Here is a 19,742-nt window from a genome sequence, read left to right as displayed (position 1 = left end):
TCAAGATAAGAGCTGAAGCCTAGAAGCCTAATTGAACCTGCTGAAGAGCCACGAACGAGGCTCTTCACTTCTTTGGGCATCCAGGTACTTCTAGTGGAAATGAAAGGTGAAGAGTAGCTGATACCTGAACACTTAGCGCGACGTCAAAATTGTGGGAAAGGGGAACAAAAAAGTTGTGAATTTAAAGTACAGAAGAACTCCCCTATCTATATGCTTTATATTTACGAAAAACATAATATTGAAAAAACGTCTTTTCCTCTGTGGGCGATTATCTAGCAGGGTTAAGTAAACCAGGAGGTGGTATTTAATAGCACATTTCCACTAAATGTCAGACCTCTGGCTCTAACATCTGTTTTAAGTTACTAAAACAGCTGTCCGAAACAGCTGTAGCAAGCGTGAACTTCGTTTTTTGTAACACAACAATGGGAACGTGGATGCAGAGTTAGATTGAAAATACAGTGTTCTCTAAGATACTAGCAAGGTCTTGGCAGAAACTTCCGTGGTAAAACTTTTTTTTTTTTGTGGTACACGGGCCTCTCACTGTTATGGCCTCTCCCGTTGCGGAGCACAGGCTCCGGACGCGCAGGCTCAGCGGCCATGGCTCACGGGCCCAGCCGCTCCACGGCATGTGGGATCTTCCCGGACTGGGGCACAAACCCGTGTCCCAAACCCGTGTCCCCTGCATCGGCAGGTGGACTCTCAACCACTGTACCACCAGGGAAGCCCCAAAACTTTTAAAATATAATTTTTGTCAAAAAGATATTCACCTAGGCAAGGAAAACTGAGATCAGTTAGATCAGTATTTTTAAACAACTGGATCAGAAAATCAATATGGTGGGTTGCAACCAGCATTTTATTTTTAAATAAAACAGAGAAGTAGTAAAGAAAGTATTGTTTCGTGAAACTTTTGTTTCTTATCTTTGTACGTATATGTGATGGGTACACGTATATATGGTGGGTACATACATATTTGTGTGTACATACATATGCAAATGATTTGTTTTATATCTTTACCCCGGTTTAAGATGTAAAATGTTTCTCTTATTATGGATAATGGTCAGAAAAGGGCAAAAGCCACTGTTTTGAACATCAAAGATGTTAAGATGAACTTTCAAGACCCTTCCAATTTGGGAGAGTGTCTAATCCTGAGACGTTAAGAATCTCAAGAGTTTTGGCTTAATATCAACTTAACATACCTACTAATTGGTAAGATATTCCCACTAAATCCTACCATATATATATATATATATATATATATATATATATATATATATATATATATTCTCCATCCTCTCAAAATGAAAAATGCCTTTAGTTAGAAATAAAGCATCCAAAAAACCGCTTTTTAAAAATGTTTATTTTTTGGGTGAAGTAGAAAAGAATAGCTTTATTGCAGGGCGCCAAGCAAGGAGTCCAGGGCAGCTAGTGCTTAAAAGACCCTGAAACTCCCCGAAGGCTCTCAGGGAAGGGTTTATAAAGACAGAGTGAGGCAGGGGGTTGTGGGGGGTGTGATCAGCTCATGAACACTCTTCTGACTGGTCGGTGGTGAGGTAATTGGGAGTCGGCATCATCAACCTCTGGTTTCAACCCGTCCAGGGTCTACATGCTTGAAAAACCACTTTTTAGAGTGCATCGATGATCAGCCTATTTTTACAGTGACAAGACTTTTTCTCCATTTAAATTTATGGAGAAATAGGTATGATATTGTGATTTATGAGAGGAAATATATATATATTTAGTCCTCGTCCGCCTTCCAGGCACAGCGCTCCTAAAACCCTTGGAATTTCCTGTGATGAGCAGCAGCAAGGTGTCTTTTGTTATGTTACCAAGGTGACTTCTGGAAAGCACCTAAGGATGGGGGCTGCTTGCCAGGGGAGCCAACCAAGTGATTAGAGGGTTGGAACTTTCAGTCCTACCCACCGATGTCCAGGGAGAGGAGAGGGGCTGGAGATTGAGTTCAGTCACCAGGGGCCAGTGATTTAATCAATCGTGCCTATGTAATGAAGCCTCCTTATAAACCCAAAAGGACAGGGTTAGGAGAGCTTCCGGGTTGGTGAACACGTGGAGATGTGGTGAGAGTGGTGAGCCCGGAGAGGGCGTGGAAGCTCTGCATCCTTTCCCCATGCCTTGCTCTACGCATCTCATCCATCTGGCTGTTTCTGAGTTATACCCTTTTATAATAAGCCAGTGATAGTAAGTAAAATATTTCTCTGAGTTCTGTGCCCTGCTCTAGCAAATGAATTGAACCAGAAGAGGGGGTTGTTGGAATCTCTAGTCTATAGCCAGTGGGTCAGAAGCCCAACTAACAACCTGCACTTAAAATTGGCATTCTGAAGTAGGAGCGAGGGGGGGGGCAGTCTTGTGGGACTGAGACCTTAACTGGTGGAATCGGATCCTGTCTCTGGGTAGACAGAGTCAGAATCGAGTTAAATTGTAGGACATCCAGCTGGTATATGAGAATTGTTTGGTGGTGTGGGAAAAGAACCCCACACATTGGAATTGGGTGCAGAATCACAAGGGGCCTATGATAAGGTATAATTTGGTAGGAAGTAGCAAAAAAAAAAAAAAGAAAAGAAAATGTCAAGGTCATAGCATCACAGAAAGACCAGCCAGCTCTTCTAGCACGTTATCTACTCCGGTTATGTGTATTTTGTTTGTTTGTTTATTTGATTGTTTTCTTCAGGAAAATGAATGAATTCCCTCAGGCCACCAGGGTACTACTGAGTAAGTAGGAACTTGGTTAATGGAACGGGTATCAGACAAAGCCTGCTTATCCCCTATTTGAGAACTCAAATTAGCACTCAGGGGATGATATGCTTCCATAAGCACTAATTTAGTAAACACTATCCAGGCGGCCTGAATAGAGTTTCCTAGGTTTTCCATATAAGTAAATTAACATCGGACAAGTAAATATAACATCAGAGAGGCTGACTGCCAAATACCATATCAGAGGAGGTATATTTCTGATCTTTCATACCCATGTGGTATCCAGCTTCAGGGACTCTAAAAGGGGGATGCCGGGAGAGGGTGCAAAGATCTCACCTTAAGATAATTAGGATGGCCCAGAGAGCCATGAGCCCTGCTGTAGCCTCTCGTCTGATACTCTAGTTGTTCAGATGTGAGAGAAACTTCCCACAGAGCAGGTAAACAACCTTTCAGGTCAAGGAGCAGGGAGGAGACGCATGTCTATGACCTTCAAGGGAAAGCCTGGGGTCAGTGAAATGTGTGTGAGATGCGGGGCCCAAAGTTCTGGCCCCATGAGTAGCTGTGTGATCTTGAGGAAGACACTTGCTCTGCTTGAGGCTAAGCCATTCCTATTTATCTAGAAGGGGGTTTCTAGGATTCTCTCATGTCACAGACGTCTCCATTACAGCAGTAATACTACTGTGCTGTGATATGAACTTCTCGGGAAGGCTGCATCCCCAACTGACCGTAGGCACCTTGACGGCAAAGAACTTGGCATTTCTACTTTGCATCCCTGACACCTCCGCTGGTACATAGTAGGTGCTAGCAAAAGCTGGCAGGATCAAGGTGAATGTGTTTGATTTACGTCAAACCAGCATGTGGTCTTCTCATTATGAATCATGGCATTTTGGGAGAGGAGGCAGTGAAGATAGGATGGAGAAGAGGCTGGCAGGTGTGGGATAAGGAGGTGGGTGGAAGACAGAAGACTTTTATCTGTTAAAATCAACACATCAGAGGCGCTCAGCGGTGAAAAGATGGCTGGTGCAGACATTTAAAATTAGCTTCCCCTGACGGTTCCTTAGCAACGCTCTATCAGAACATTATTGCTTTTAATGTGCACCACACAACGTTCACTCGCACATGAAATAGCTGGGAAATGGCCATTGTTAACTGACACTGAACAAAAAGATAGGAACAACACAGGACTCAAAACAGCCTCCTCATTGCCCTTATGGAGAGGAACAAGTAGCCAGATTCTCCACCGCCGTTCCCTCCCTGGCAGCCCATTGGGGGTGCCAATCACTGGCCACAGAGCCTTGTGCTCCCCCCCACCCTTGGTTCTCTAGAACATCCCTCTGTTTGCTCACAGGTGACTGCTGCCATTCGTTTTTTTTTTTAATTGAAGTATAACTGACATACACCATTATATTAGTGTCAGGTGTACAACCTAGTGATCTGACATTTGTATGCACTGTGAAATGATCACCCAATAGGTCTATTTACCATCTGTCCTCATACAAAGTTACAATATTTTTTCTCTTGTGAGGAGAACTCTGAAGATTTTCTTTCTTAGCAACTTTCACACTTGCAGTACAACATTATTGACTCAAGCGTCCATGCTGTCTGCCATTCTTTTTATTCATTGAAGGGGGTGGGTCAGTGACGTGTTTTATGTTAGGGCAATGAACCACTAGAAATATAGTCCAAAACACTAACAAGAGCAGCAAAATAGCTCCTTGGATGAAGTAAGGCATCTGAAGCTCATACTGGCTGGTAGGAAAAGTCAGTGCGGTAAAATGCTGTATTTTTGGTATAAGGGGCAAAATATTCAAAGTCAAAGTGATCGGAAAAATAATGTTAATGTTGAATAATATTAAGATATATTAACATTTAAATTAAATAATATTAGTGTCTTTCTTTGTGAAAATTGTATTCTATCTACGGAAGTGAAAAAAATAACGAACTAGCACACAGAGATTTAACTGTGCTTATGTTTAAATGATGGGGTAAGATACAGTTTTCAAACATACATAAAAGGTATGAGATTGCAAGCCCGAGTTCCCGCCATCACTGTACACTAGGCCTATCGCAGACCTTGCTGTATCACATAGTAGCGGTACGTCCCTGGCAAGGGCACCATCAGGGCATTAATTTCCTTGTCTGTAAAAGTCACTTAATAACTGCTCTTAAGTAAAAGCTATCTCATAATTAACTCTTCAGACTAATGTGCCAAGCAAGGAAGATATTGATACTTTATAAACATAAGTTACTATTCTTATTTCTAGAAACATCTTGATTACACAGGTATTTGAATTGAAAATACTCCAAACCAGAAATTCACATTCGAAAACAAAATCTTGTCACAACGATCCCAAACTGGCATTCTGTCAGCACCTGTTTATGTAAACATGGAAACTACACATGCTAGTTGGGTATGGAAACGAGTGGCCTACTTCCAGGAAGTGTGAGTGACTTCTGGGTAGTGGTGCTTACCTCTCGAACTAGGGAAGGAGTTGTTGAGTTGCTCCATCACTTCTTCTAACCCTGTGCTTGTGTCCTGGGGAGGACTGAGAAGATCTTCCTCACCTTAATGAAAGCAAACACAAACAATGGCAAATTACACTTAAGGAGAAAATACAGATACTAGAGAAAAGGTTCATGACGCCATTTAAAAATCCACTATTAATTCATTTTCACTCCTTCATAAATAACATAAATAAAAATAACCCCCCAAGCTTAATAATTAGGGAATTCTTTTTCCTTCACGGGAAAAAGAATTTCATGCAGGGACTTATCTACGTCATTATCTTTGGAAAAGAAAACTGTGTATCTGCTTAGAAGTTAAAGTTGCCGTAAGTTTCTTAAGCCCCATTAACAAACGTGAAATGTTTTTCTTTGTAATAAAAGATGATTATCGCACATTTGCAGCGTGTCTCTTCAACACAAAAGCATGTGACATTTTACATTCACTTTAGGAAGGTAAGGAGTGGAGACACAGAGGTATTTTTTCCATTCTTTACTGTGACATTTAACAAAAAATACAGAGAAAACTCAAGTACCTTTAAAGTCCAATGTAATAGGGAGAAATAAAAAGTTGTATGTGCCCTATATAGGAAATGAAATATTGATATTCTAAGGACTGTACATGGACATACTGGGACGTTATGTTCCTTTCCTATTTGTTCCATGGGGTTACTTCATCATAATTATGTTTTTTGTTTTTTGTTTTTTGCGGTACGCGGGCCTCTCACTGTTGTGACCTCTCCCGTTGCGGAGCACAGGCTCCGGACGTGCAGGCTCAGCGGCCATGGCTCACGGGCCCAGCTGCTCCGTGGCATGTGGGATCCTCCCGGACCGGGGCACGAACCCGTTTCCCCTGCACCGGCAGGCGGACTCCCAACCACTGCGCCACTACGGAAGCCCCCATAATTTTGTTTTTAGAGGCTTACAAAGGGAAACTTTTTAAAAAAAATTCTGAGTATTTGTTTCTGTGAGGAGAGAAGGATGATGTGGAAGGAAGGAGTTCAGGGACGGATGGGCTTCTTCTGGGGATGGGAGCCTCCTTGTAGATTTTGTTGATCTGTGTCTCGACTGTTTACTCATGTGTCAAAGAAATACACCTCAAACAGCATTTGCAGTAAGGGAGAAATTTTTTAAGTGCATACAAAATTGTTTTGAACTTTGAAGGTCCTTTGAAACTAATTTTTTATAACATTCAATCTTCCAACAGTGAAAATAACTTCTTTTCAAGCTCTGTCTGTTGAGCACATTGTCACTTCCATTTAAAACAAGATCTTGCTTCAGCAGATCAACAAAAATATACACGCTTAAGGACAACCTCTGGTTCACATGTGACTTGAAAATGACTGGGGAGCCAGTGATGTAATGACTTAAATATGCCTGTCATTTCCTTTGGTCTATGCCACTTGGATTTTCATCTCTGATTATAATCCTGCATTTATTACCAAGTGTTCATCCTTCTTTCTTAAAGCATAAGCTAAAAGAATCCTTGGCAGTGCTCACCATTTAGACAAAATCCTATCCTAGGTGGATGTGAGGCTGTATACCATTATTAGAAAGGAGGGCTAAGGACCTGGGGTAGACAAAACCCCTCTGATTCTGTGAGTCTCCTGGTAACATACCATAGGAAACCTCTTTGAAGTACTAAGGACAGGAAATGATTGCTACTCAGGTTATAAGGTGAAAAGTAAGTTAGATTATCTATCTGTCCATCCACATGCACATACTACTTGCTGATATTTATGCCTTTAGAAATGAAAAAATGAAATTCAGCATCTTTAGTTTCTTTTTGCCTGTGGGTTTTTAAATTTTATTTATTTTATTTTATTTATTTATTTTTGGCTGTGCTGGGTCTTCGTTGCTGCGTGCGGGCTTTCTCTAGTTGCAGCGAGCAGGGGCTACTCTTCGCTGTGGTGCGTGGGCTTCTCATCGCGGTGGCTTCTCTTGTTGCGAGCACGGGCTCTAGGTGTGTGGGCTTCAGTAGTTGTGGCACGCGGGCTTAGTTGCTCCCCGGCATGTGCTAACTTCCCAGACCAGGGCTCGAACCCGTGTCCCCTGAATTGGCAGGTGGATTCTTAACCACTGTGCCACCAGGGAAGCCCCTTGCCCATGGTTTTAAACTACCATCATCTGGAAAGGATGGAATGAATGAAATATTGCCAGAAGGAACAGGATGCTGACAGGTGCAGGGTTGATTACATCTCTGTTCCATTACCAATGCAAAATTTTGCCGAACTGGGGAGCACGAGGCATTTTTAATGGTGTCAAGTCCACTTTAGTGATAGTATGACTTACAGAATAAATTGGAACCAACAGACACTCATGAGCAATGATGTTAATATTTCTGACAGTTTAATTAGCTCATATTGGAGATCTAGGAACTCAACTGTACTGTCTTAAGGTTTAGGTACAGTTCAATGAAGTGACTGACATTCTTCTCCCTGAATTACTTCAAGGATCAAAGAAAGGTATAAACCTAATGATGTCAACCAGTCATAACTATCAGCTGTGAGTCTCAAATGTAAGTGTCAAAGTACAAATGTAAACTTGGCTTCTTTGTTTTAATGGAAACTTTCATGTATCCATTCAAACAGTTTTTGAGGGCCTATTACATTGTAGGTAGAAAATAAGTAAAATATAATCTTTTCTCAAGATTTTCACAGTTAAAACTCCTTTGGGTTTAACTTATCTCCTTTAAAAGTGGAAATCAGAATTATCGCATATACGCATGAGTAAGAAGTGAATCAACCACTGAAAAATGCTTAAGGCCTAATATTTTCTGTGTCAGATGATACTGGAAAAGTGAAAACTGCTAAATGACACCTGAAATTAAAGTAATGCCGCCAGGGCTTCCCTGGTGGCGCAGTGGTTGAGAGTCCGCCTGCCGATGCAGGGGACACGGGTTCGTGCCCCGGTCCGGGAGGATCCCACATGCCGCGGAGCGGCTGGGCCCGTGAGCCATGGCCGCTGAGCCTGCGCGTCCGGAGCCTGTGCTCCGCAACGGGAGAGGCCACAGCAGTGAGAGGCCCGCGTACCGGGAAAAAAAAAAAAAAAAAAAGCCAACTATGTGCCAGGCAATGTTCTGAGTACTGGGATTATAGCAATACACAACCAAAAAGCCCTGGCTCCGTGGAATTCACATTCTTATGGAGGCACTCAGGCCTCAGAAAAGAGGGTTAGGGAGGGGCAGTGAGGAAGACTCTTCAGAAAGGGGAGTCTAAGAAGCCCTCATTAATAAGGGGCAGGTGAGCCAAAATGTTAGGGACTTAAGGCTGGGAGCCATGTAGATATTTGAAGGAAGAGTGCATGAGACAGAGGGAATAGGACATGCAGACTCTGAGAGGAGAGTGTGATTGGTTTGCTCACAGAAGAGCAAGAAGAAGGCCAGTACATACAAAGTAAAGTGACCGAGTGTTGGGGGGAACATGCTTCTCTGGCTCAGGAATTTGTACATGGTCACATAACTTGCTATGGCCAATGGAATGTTAGATATGACATAAGCAGAGCCTTGTAATGTCCTTAAGTGGTTGGGCTTGTTTTCTTGTGCTTATGTGCCATAAGAAGTACATGGTCCAGTGGTCTTCTGACCCAAGGGGGATGAGAGACATGTGGAACAGACTTGACCCCAACCCACAACTTGGAGTCCAGCCTAGTTGAGCTCCAGCACAACTCCAATCAACCAACAAGATGGCATGAATGAAAGATATGTAACTTGAGAATTTTCTGATTATTTTGTTACACAGCAATAGCTGATTGATATACTCTGTTTTAAGGCATCGAACTAGCAAGATACCAATATTTATGGGTTATCTAATCATATGCTAATATGTAGCTATAATATTATAGGCGGCCCAAAAATGTTCCTGACTCTAACAACAATACTGGTGACCACAAGCCTCCTCCCACAAAAAAAAAAACCTCAAGAAAATATTTGAGTCCCAACTGTGTACACTAGGAACTTGGCCAGCCCTCATCCCTACTTCACTGATCCATTGCCTGCTCAAATAGCACTGCTAATGGTTCAGGGATTTCTAACTTAGGTAATGGCAATTCTTTAGCATTAACACTTCAATTTGATTCTATTCTGAGGTGATTCCCACAGATATGCATAAAAATCCTTTTTGGATTGTTGGCCCTCATTTTCATGGTTTGTCTGAAGTTGGTCCAAAGAAATGACTGAAACATTAAAAAAAAGTGAATGTTTCAAAATAAGGGAAGACATAGTCAAAGTTAAAATAACTCTGATATAGCATAATATGATAGACACTGCTGAAGTGAAGGAAAAAGGAGATGACTCAATTTAATCTGAGATCAAAGAAGTGAAATGGTTTGCTATAGGCAAGCTATTCTTTAAGTCTTCTGAAATTCACCATGGTTTTAGGCTTTCTAGACGGGATGATATCTAACTCACTTCCCTTTCCTCAATTCAAATGATGATAATGGTTTTACTTGCTTAAAAAGTGACTTTAGCCAGAATTGATGTAAGCTGAGACACAAGAATCCTTACACCTATGATTCTGTTTACACCCAAGCAAACTATTTTCTCTTTATACAAAAGGAAGCTGTGTATTAGAACATTATTTTGTCTTTAAAAGGGGGCTGTGTATGAGCAAATATGCCCACCACTATTTTTCTTTGGATTACTTATCTAAACCATATATTTTGTTTTTAACCAATTTCCAACTTGATGTGTGACTACTTTGTCATTCCTGCCTTTCTCTAGTTTTCCTTAAGAAAAAAAAGATCTATCCAGTACCTGATATTTACCTTCAGTAACTTTTTGAAATTATGATTTGGGGTAGATGGTTTCAATTTTACATAAAAATGCTGTGTTTAAGTTCTTTAATATATTAACAGTATACAATGATGATGTTGATTACTAGTTGGTTAGTGTTGAATAGTGATGAAAGATATTGAAATTAGTAGCTATTATTTGTAAAATTTTTATTGAGATATAATTGACATGTAACGTATTAACTTTAGGTGTACAACATAATTATAAGTATATACTGCGAATTGATTACCACAATAAGTTAACATTCATCACCATAGTTACAAATCTTAAAAGTTCTCATCACAAGAATAAAAGATTTAATAATCTCTTAGCAACCTTTTTTTAGTTGAAGTGTAGTTGATTTACAATGTTGTGTTAGTTTCAGGTGTACAGCAAAGTGATTCAGATATATATATATATATATGTAATGTATATGCATTCTTTTTCATATTCTTTTCCATTATAGGTAATGAGAAGATATTGCATATACTTTCCTATGCTATACAATAGGGCCTTGTTGTTTAGCTATTTTATATCTGTTAATCCCATACTCCTAAATTTACCCTGCCCCCTTCTCCTTTGGTAACCATAAATTTGTTTTCTGTGTGATTCTACTTCTGTTTTGTAAATAAGTTCATCTGTATCGTATTTTTAGATTCCACATACCAGGGATATCATATAATATTTGTCTTTCTCTGTCTGACTCCACTTAGTACGATAATCTCTAGGTCCATCCATGCTGCCATGCAACTTTTAAACATAGAGTACAGAATTGTTAACTGTAGTCTCCATGCTGTACATTATATCCCATGCAGGACTTATTTATCTTATAACTGGCATTTTGTACTTTTTGACCACCTTTGCCCATTTTGCCCATCCCCTACCTCTGGCAACCACCAGTCTGTTCTCTGCACCATTTTTCATTCGCACTAAAACCGTGCACAAGGGTTCCCTTTTCTTCACGTTCTCACCAACACTTGTTATGTCTTGTTTCTTTGATAATAGCCATTCAGACAGATGTGAGGTGATATCTCATTGTGGTTTTGATTTGCATTTCCCTGATGATTAGTGATGTTCAGCACCTTTTCGTGTACCTGTTGGCCATTGGTATATCTTTGGTAAAATGTCTAATTGATCTGCTCATTTTTTAATTAGATAGTTTTTTCTCTTGAGTTGTATGAGTTGTTTATACATTCTGAATATTATCTCCTTTTAAGATATATGATTTGCAAATATTTTCTCCCATTCTGTAGGTTGTCTTTTCATTTCTTGATGGTTTTGTTCGCTGTACAGAAGCTTTTTAGTTGATGTAGTCAGATTAGTTTTGCTTTTGTTGCCTTTGCTTTCGGTGTGAACTCAAAAAGTCATCACCAAGACTGATATCAAGGAGCTTACCCCCTATGTTTTCTTCTAGGAGTTTCATGGTTTCAGGTCTTACATTCAAGTCTCTAATCCATTTTGAATTGATTTTCATGTATGGTGTAAGATAGTGGTCCAGTTTCATTGTTTTGTATGTGGCTGTGCAGTTTTCTCAACAGCATTTACTGAAGAGACTATTCTTTTCCTATTGTATGCTTTTAGCTTGTTTGTTGTAAATTAATTTGACCATATGTGTGAGGGTTTACTTATGGGCCCTCTCTTCTGTTCTGTTGATCTATGTGTCTGTTTTTATGCCAATGCCATACCATTGTGACTACTATGGATTTGTAATACAGTTTGAAATCAGGGAGCATGAGGCCTCCTGCTTTGCTGTTCTTTCTCAAGATTGCTTTGGCTCTTTGGAGTCTTTTTTTTTTTTTTTTTGTGTGGTTCCATACAAATTTTAGGATTTTTTGTTCTATTTCTGTGAAAAATGCCACTGGAATTTTGACTGGGATTGCACTGAATCTGTAGATTGCTTGGGGTAGTATGGACATCTTAACAATATTCTTCCACTCAATAAGCATGAAATATCTTTTCATTTGTTTGCATCTTCTTCAATTTCTTTCATCACTGTCTTATAGTTTTTAGTGTACAGGTCTTTCACTGCCTTAAATTTATTCCTAGGTATTTTATTCTTTTTGATGGAATCGTAAGTGGAATTATTTTCTTAATTTCTCTTTCTCATAGTTATTAGTGTGTAAAAATGCAACAGATTTTTGTATATTGAGTTTTTATCCTGCAACTTCACTAAATTCATTGAGCTCTAACAGTTTTTTGGTTGAGTCTTCCAGGTTTTCTATATATGTTATCATGTCATTTGCAAATAGAGATAAATTTACTACTTTCTTCCTGATTTGTGTGCGTTTTATTCTTTTTCTCACCCAATTATGCTGGCTAGGACTTTCAGCACTATACTGAACAAAAGCGGCAAGAGTAGGCACCCTTGTCTTTTGATCTTAGCAGAAAAGCTTTCAGCTTTTTACCACTGAATATTATGTTAGCTGTGGGCTCGTCACACATAGCTTTTATTATGTTGACATATGTTCCCTCTATGCCCACTCTGTTGAGTTTTTATCATGAATGGATGTTGAATTTTGCCAAATGCTTTTTCTTCATCTATTGGGATGATCATATGATTTTTCTTTCATTCTATTAATGTGGTATATCATATTTATTCATTTGTATATGTTGAACCACCCATGCAACCCAGGGATAAATCCCACTTGGTCATGGTGTATGATCCTTTTAATGTACTGTCAAATTTGGTTTGCTAATATCTTGTTGAGAATTTCTGCATCTGTATTCATTAGATGTTGGTCTATAGTTTTGTTGTAGTGTCCTCATCTGGCTTTGGTATCAAAGTGTAATGCTGGCCTTGTAAAATAATTTTGGGGGTGTGATTTCCTCTTCAACTTTTTTCTAAGTGTTTGAGAAGGATTCGTGTTCTTTTTTAAATGTTTGGTAGAATTCGCCAGAGAAACCATCTGATTCTGGGCTTTTTTTTGGGGGGCGGGGGGGGACACTTGATTATAGATTCAATGTCCTTTCTCATTGTTGGTCTGTTCAGAGTTTGTTTCTTCATGATTCAGTCCTGGTAGGTTGTATGTTTCTAGGAATTTATCCATTTCTTCCAGATTATCCAATTTGTTGGCATATAATTTTTTTTAGTAGTCTTATGATCCTTTGTATTTCTGTGGTATAAGTTGTACTTGTCTCTTCATACATTTCTGATTTTATTTGAGTCCTCTCTTTTTCTCTCGGCGAGTTTGTCTAGGGGAGTTTGTCTAAAGGTCTATTTTGTTTATCTTTTTTTCAAAAAAAAAACCCACCAAGCTCTTCGTTTCATTGATCTTTTCTATTATCTTTTTCATCTCTATTTCATTTATGTCTGCACTGATCTTTCTTTCCTTCCATTAACTTTGGACTTTGTTCTTCTTTTTCTAGTTCCTTGAGGTGTAAAGTTAGGTTGTTTGTTTGAGACCTTTCTTGTTTCTTGATGCAGGCATTTATCTGTATGAACTTCCCTCTCAACTGCTTTGCTGCATCCCGTAACTTTTGTTATGTTGTATTTCCATTTTCGTTTGTCTCAAGGTATTTTTGATTTCTCCTTTGATTTCTTCATCAATACATTTGTGGTGTGTACAATAACACACTGGTATGTTATTAAATATTCCCATATTTGTGAAGTTCCCAGTTTTCTTCTTGAAATTGATTTTTGGTTTCATAACACTGTGGTCAGAAAAGATGCTCGATACGATTTCAATCTTCTTAAATTTACTGAGACTTGTTTTGTGGCCCAATATCTGATCTATCCTAGAGAATATTCCATCCTAGAGAATGTTCCATGTACACTTAAGAATGTACTCTGCTGTGTTTGGATGGAATGTTCTGTATATATGTTAAGTTCATCTGACCTAATATATGGTCCCATGCTTCCTTATTGATTTTCTGTCTGCATAACCTATCCATTGATGTAAGTGAGATATGGTTAAATCCCCTACTATTATTGTATTGCTATCTATTTTTCCCTTTAGGTCTCTTAATATTTGCTTTACATATTTAGGTGCCCCTATGTTGGGTGAATAAATACTTACAAATGTTATAACAAATGTTATAGCCTCTTATTGGAATGACCTCTTTATCATTGTGTAATGCCCTTCTTTGTGTCTTATTTTAGTCGTTGTTTCAAAGTCTATTTTGTTTGATATAAGTATAGCTACCCCAGGTTTCTTTACATCTGAAGTGAGTTTTTTATAGGCCGCATATGGCTAGGTCTTGTTTTTGTTGTTGTTTTGTTTGTTTTTGTTGGAAAGGATTTTCATTAAATTTTAATTTCAAAGTTAAGAAAAATTCCAATAGTAAAACAGACTCCTAATATACCCTTTACCTTGATTCACCAAGTGTTAATATTGCCATATTTGCTTTGTTTCTCTTTCTAAATACATAGATTTGTTATTGTTATTATTGCTGACCCATTTCAATATAAGGTTCAGGCCCATGACCCTTTATTTCTAAGTACTTCATCATTATGTCCTTGAACCCTTATTATCATCTAATTTGTAGCCTAAATTTACATTTCACCAATTGCCTTAATAATTTGTAATGTCTTTTATAACTATAACCATATATGTGCATATATATATATATATATATATATATATATATATAAAATATTCCCCCCCCACCCCGGAACCTAGGGTCATATGTTGCATTTCTTTGTCTTGTGTCTTTCCTTTTTTTTTAAAAGTATAGTTGATTTACAATGTTGTGTTAATTTCTGCTGTACAGCAAAGTGATTCAGTTATACATATATATATATTCTTAATATCCTTTTCCATTATGGTTTATCATAGGATACTGAATATAGTTCTCTGTGCTATACAGTAGGACCTTGTTGTTTCTCTCTTCCATGTATAATAGCTTACATCTGCTAACCCCAACCTCCCACTCCATTCCTCCCCCAACCTCCTCCCCCTTGGTAACCACAAGTCTGTTCCCTATGTCTGTGAGTGTGTTTGTGTTTCTCAGACAAGTCTGTTCCCTATGTCTGTGAGTGTGTTTGTGTTTCTCAGATAGGTTCCTTTGTGTCGTATTTTAGATTCCGCAAATAAGTGATATATGGTATTTGTCTTTCTCTTTCTGACTTACTTCACTTAGTATGATGATCTCTAGTTGCACCCATGTTGCTGCAAATGGCACTATTTCATTCATTTTTATGGCTGAGTAGTATTCCATTGTACATATGTACCACATCTTCTTTATCCATTCCTCTGTTGATGGACATTTAGGTTGTTTCCGTGTCTTGGCTATTGTGAATAGTGCTGCTATGAACACAGGGGTGCATGTACCTTTTTAGATGAGTTTTTCACAGATATATGCCCAGGAGTGGGATTGCTGGATCATGTGGTAATTCTATTTTTAGTTTTCTGAGGAACCTCTGTACTGTTCTCCATAGTAGCTGCACCACTTTACATTCCCACCAACACTGTAGGCGGGTTCCCTTTTCTCCATGTCTTCTCCAGCATTTGTTATGGGTAGAGTTTTTAATGATGGCCAATTCTGACTGGTGTGTGAGGCAGTATCTCATTGTAGTTTTGATTTGCATTTCTCTAATAATTAGCATCTTTTCATGTGCCTGTTGGCCGTTTGTACTTCTTTGGAGAAATGTCTATTTAGGTCTTTTGTCCATTTTTCTTTTTTTAAAAAAGTTTTTACTGGGGTATAGTTGATCTATAATGTTGTGTTACTTTCTACTGTACAGCAAAGTGAGTCAGTTATACATATACATATATATCCATTCATATACATATACATATATATCCATTCATTTTTTAGATTCTTTTCCCATATAGGCCATTACAGAGTACTGAGTTGAGTTCCCTGTGCTATACAGTAGGTCCTTATTAGTTATCTATTTTATATATAGTAGTGTGTATGTGGCAGTCCCAATCTTCTGCCCATTTTTCAGTTGGATTGTTTTTTTGTTGTTGAGTTGTATGAGCTGTTTGTATATTTTGGAAATTAAGCCCTTGCTGGTTGCATTATTTGCAAATATTTTCTCCCATTCTGTAGATTGTCTTTTCATTTTGTTTATGGTTTCCTTTGCTGTGCAAAAGTTTGTAAGTTTGATTAGGTCCCATTTGTTTATTTGTTTTTACTTCTATTGCCTTGGGAGACTGTAGGCTTGTTTTTTAATCCATTCAGCCACTCCATATATTGTGATTGGAAAATTTAGTCCACTTAAATTTAAAGTAATTTTTGATACGTATGTACTTACTGCCAGTTAAAAAATTGTTTGCTGGCTGTTCTGTAGTTCCTCTGTGCCTTTCTTCTTCTTGCTCTCTTCCTTTGTGATTTGATGATTGCCTGTAGTGTAATGCTTAGATTTCTTTCTCTCTATTGTTTGTGTATAGGTTTTTGCTTTGTGGTTACCATGAGGCTCAGATAAAACATATTTATAACAATCTATTTTAAGTTGATAATACCTAAGTTTGAACACATTCTAAAGCTCTACATTTTTACTCTCCTCCCTATGTTTTGTGTTTTTGATGCCACAGTTTACATATTTTTATCTGTATCTATTAACAAATAACTTTGGTTATAGTTATTTTTATTACTTTTGTTTTTTAACCTTCATACTGAATGTATAAGCAATCAGCCCATCACTATCACAAAATTTGAGTATTTTGAATTTAATTATATAATTACCTTTACTTATGAGGCTTATGCTTTCATGTTTTCCTGTTACTAATTAGCTAGCACCCTTTTGTTTCAGTTTAAACAAGTCCGTTTTACATTTCTTGTAAGGCTGGTATAGTGGTGTTGCATTCCTTCAGCTTTCGCTTGTCTGGAAAACTCTTTATGTCTCCTTCAATTCTGAAGGACAGCTTTGCTGGATAGAGTCTTCTGGTTGGCAGTTTTTTTTTTCCCTTTAAATAGAAACTCCCTTCTGGCCTGCAAAGTTTCTGCTGAAAAATCTGCTGATGGATTTATGGGGATTCCCTTGTATGTAACAAGTTGTTTTCCTCTTGCTGCTTTTAAGATTCTCTCATTGTCTTTAACTTTTGACAGTTTAGTTATAATGTGTCTTGGTGGGAACTGTCCAGGCTTCCTGGATCTAGAAGTATGTTTCCTCCCTCAGGTTAAGGAAGTTTTCTGCTCTCTCTCTTTTTTTCTAGGACCCTATATTAGGAATATTTGTCTGCTTGATGGTGTCCAATAAGTTCCTTAAGCTATCTTCTCTATCATTCTTTTAAAAAGTTTATTAAAATATTGTTGATTTTACAATGTGTTTCAGATGTATAGCAAAGTGATTCAGATATATGTGTGTGTGTGTATATACACATATATATATGTATATATATATATAATTTTTTTTACATCTCTTCCATGATAGGTTATTACAAGATATTGAGTAGAGTTCCCTGTGCTATACAGTAAGTCCTTGCTGGTTATCTATTTTATATATAGTAGTGTGTATCTGCTAATCCCAAACTAGTAATTCCCCCCCCCCGCCACACACACACACTTTTCCCCTTTGGCAACCATAAGTTTGTTTTCTTTCATTTTTCTTTTTCATCCTATGATGGATGAATTCCACTGCCTTGTTTTTGGGTTTGCTCATCCTTTCTTCCAATTCATCTAGTCTGCTGTTGAACCCTTGTATTGTATTTATTGGTTCAGTTATTGTATCCTTAGCTTTGTGATTTCTATTTGGTACTTTTCTTACAGTTCTCTCTCTCTTCCTTGGAATTCTCACTTTAATGCATTGTTTTCCTGACCTTGATGAGCATCTTTAGGGCTGTTATTTTGAATTTTCTATTTGCAAAATACTTATGTCAGTTTCTTTAAGGTCTTTTTTGAGGTTTCATCTTGTTCTTTGGAATGTATTTCTGTTTTTTCATTTGCCTTGACCTTTGTGTTGGTTTCTTTGCATTGGCTGTAACAGTTACCTCTGCCATCTTGAAGGCGTGATCTCATGTAGGAGGTGAGCCTTGTTTTTCAACCCTGCCCTACCTCTTGGTCATCTCAAACTTTTGTGACTGTCCAAAGAGGCTTCTTTGTTCTTAGTGGCTCTTAGTAGTTAGTTGAGGGTGTGCCCAGACCTGTCAGTGTTCCAATGGGGAGGATTTCAGTCAGCACTTAGATGCAAGATGATTGGACGGCTGACCCCCGCCCCGGCAATAGCTTTTAAAGGATGTAAATAGACCTCTTTCAGGGAAAAAGTGGGAGGTGTAAAAGTTTCTGTATGTCCCCTCTGCACTGAGCTCTGGGGAGATGATAGCTATTTAAAAACTGCTTTTTTGGTATGCGGCCATTTCACTGAACCTGGGAACATAAACCCTGCTGGCCAGCGGAGCACCAGATGTGTGCACAAGCTCCTTTGTGGGAGATACCAGTGACCTGGAGTGAAGCAGCAGAGTGGGAAGATGGCACTGGCTGGCCTGCACGAGCTCTAGAGGGTACTGAAGTCAGCCCCCGTATACGTGTGTTAAATGAGTAAGAAGCCTGCCTCTTAATGCTGAGGCTTTTAACTTATAAACAAAGAGGACTGTTTCATGGAAAGACTGGATGCATTCCAGTCTGCTGCCTCTAAGCTGTGCACTTGGCGGGGGCGGGGGGGGAGGCGGGGTTAGCCTTGGTGAGTCCATGTGAGCCCTTTAAGTACTGTCTCTTAGTTCCATAGCCTTGTGGATCTCTCTCACGGATGCAAGCCCCACTGACTTCAAAGTTAGTTAAGTGTTTGTGGAGCCCAAACCTTTACTGCTCAGGGAGAAGCTAACAGTTGCGTGTTCTTTCCTGGTTGTGTGTCACCATGCCAGGGATGGGGTTTACAGCAAGACTGTGTCTCAGGCTCTCCTACCTGTTTCTTTTCAATTAATTTTTATTGGCATCTAGTTGATTCACGATGTGTTAGGTGTACAGCAAAGTGAATCAGTTAGTTATAGATATACATGTATCCACTCTTTTCCCAGATAGGTTAGAGCACTGAGTAGAGTTCCCTGTGCTATACAGTAGGTCCTTATCAGTTATCTATATTTTATATATAGTAGTGTGTATGTGTCAATCCCAGTCTTCCGATTATTTTCTCCCCTGGTAACCATAAGTTTGTTTTCTACATCTCCTACCCATTTTGATGGAGGCTTTTTGTCCAACGTATAGGAGTCACTCAGCTAGTTCTTGAATTTCTTTGAGTGGGAACTGTTGTTACAGGTGTAGTTGTAGATTCCCTGTTTCTGTGAGTGGGGGGGCAATTCAGGATCTTATGTTGTCATCCTGATTCAGAACTTCAGGCTGAATTTCCTGTGTGTGTGCACTGTTCCATATCTACACAAGGTTATATTGTGCTTGGCTTCGAAAACAAGCATTCAACAAGCATTTTACTGAATATCTGTTGCATAAAAGGTGATCAAATAGGGAAGAAAGTGAGCAAGACTTAGTCCTTGCCTTTAAGGAGGTTAAGCTCTAGGGAGAAGAAACAAAGTCTAATAACTAAGACAGACAGAATAAATTAATTACAGGATATAATAATGCATGATCAAGTTCCCCAAAAAGACAAGTGAAAACGATGGTACATTTCAGGTTTAGAAAACATCGTGCACAGGGTCAGAGATGGCTGACAGCATGGATTAGTGAAACAGCATGGTATGTGTGCACAAGCACTGGGGTCTGCAAATGGAGGCAGGGGAATCATGTTTGAAGACAGTGAAGAATTGGGCTCTAGAGGAAGGTGAGACTACCTTTGAATTTGAATACCATGCTAAGGAGTATGGACTTGAGGCAAACAGGAGCCATAAAAAAGGGAGAAGAATAATTAATATACAATCTGAATGTTAGGGGA

The 19,742-nt window shown here is 38.8% G+C and overlaps 1 protein-coding gene across 6 annotated transcripts in view; it reads right to left on the bottom strand.

The window, feature by feature from the left end:
• The window catches only part of DMD (dystrophin), a 2,087,389-nt gene that overhangs the window by 12,528 nt on the left and 2,055,119 nt on the right, over positions 1-19,742 (bottom strand). For all 6 annotated transcript variants that reach the window (XM_081221405.1, XM_081221404.1, XM_081221407.1 and 3 more), the window contains one exon: positions 5,179-5,271. In XM_081221405.1, the coding sequence (XP_081077531.1) occupies positions 5,179-5,271 (93 nt within the window). The remainder of the gene's footprint in view (positions 1-5,178; positions 5,272-19,742) is intronic.

The sequence above is a fragment of the Mesoplodon bidens genome (assembly GCF_964165515.1).
Source record: "Mesoplodon bidens genome assembly, chromosome: X".
In the NCBI taxonomy this organism is placed as follows: domain Eukaryota; kingdom Metazoa; phylum Chordata; class Mammalia; order Artiodactyla; family Ziphiidae; genus Mesoplodon; species Mesoplodon bidens.
This window is presented reverse-complemented; position numbering and strand designations above follow the sequence as displayed.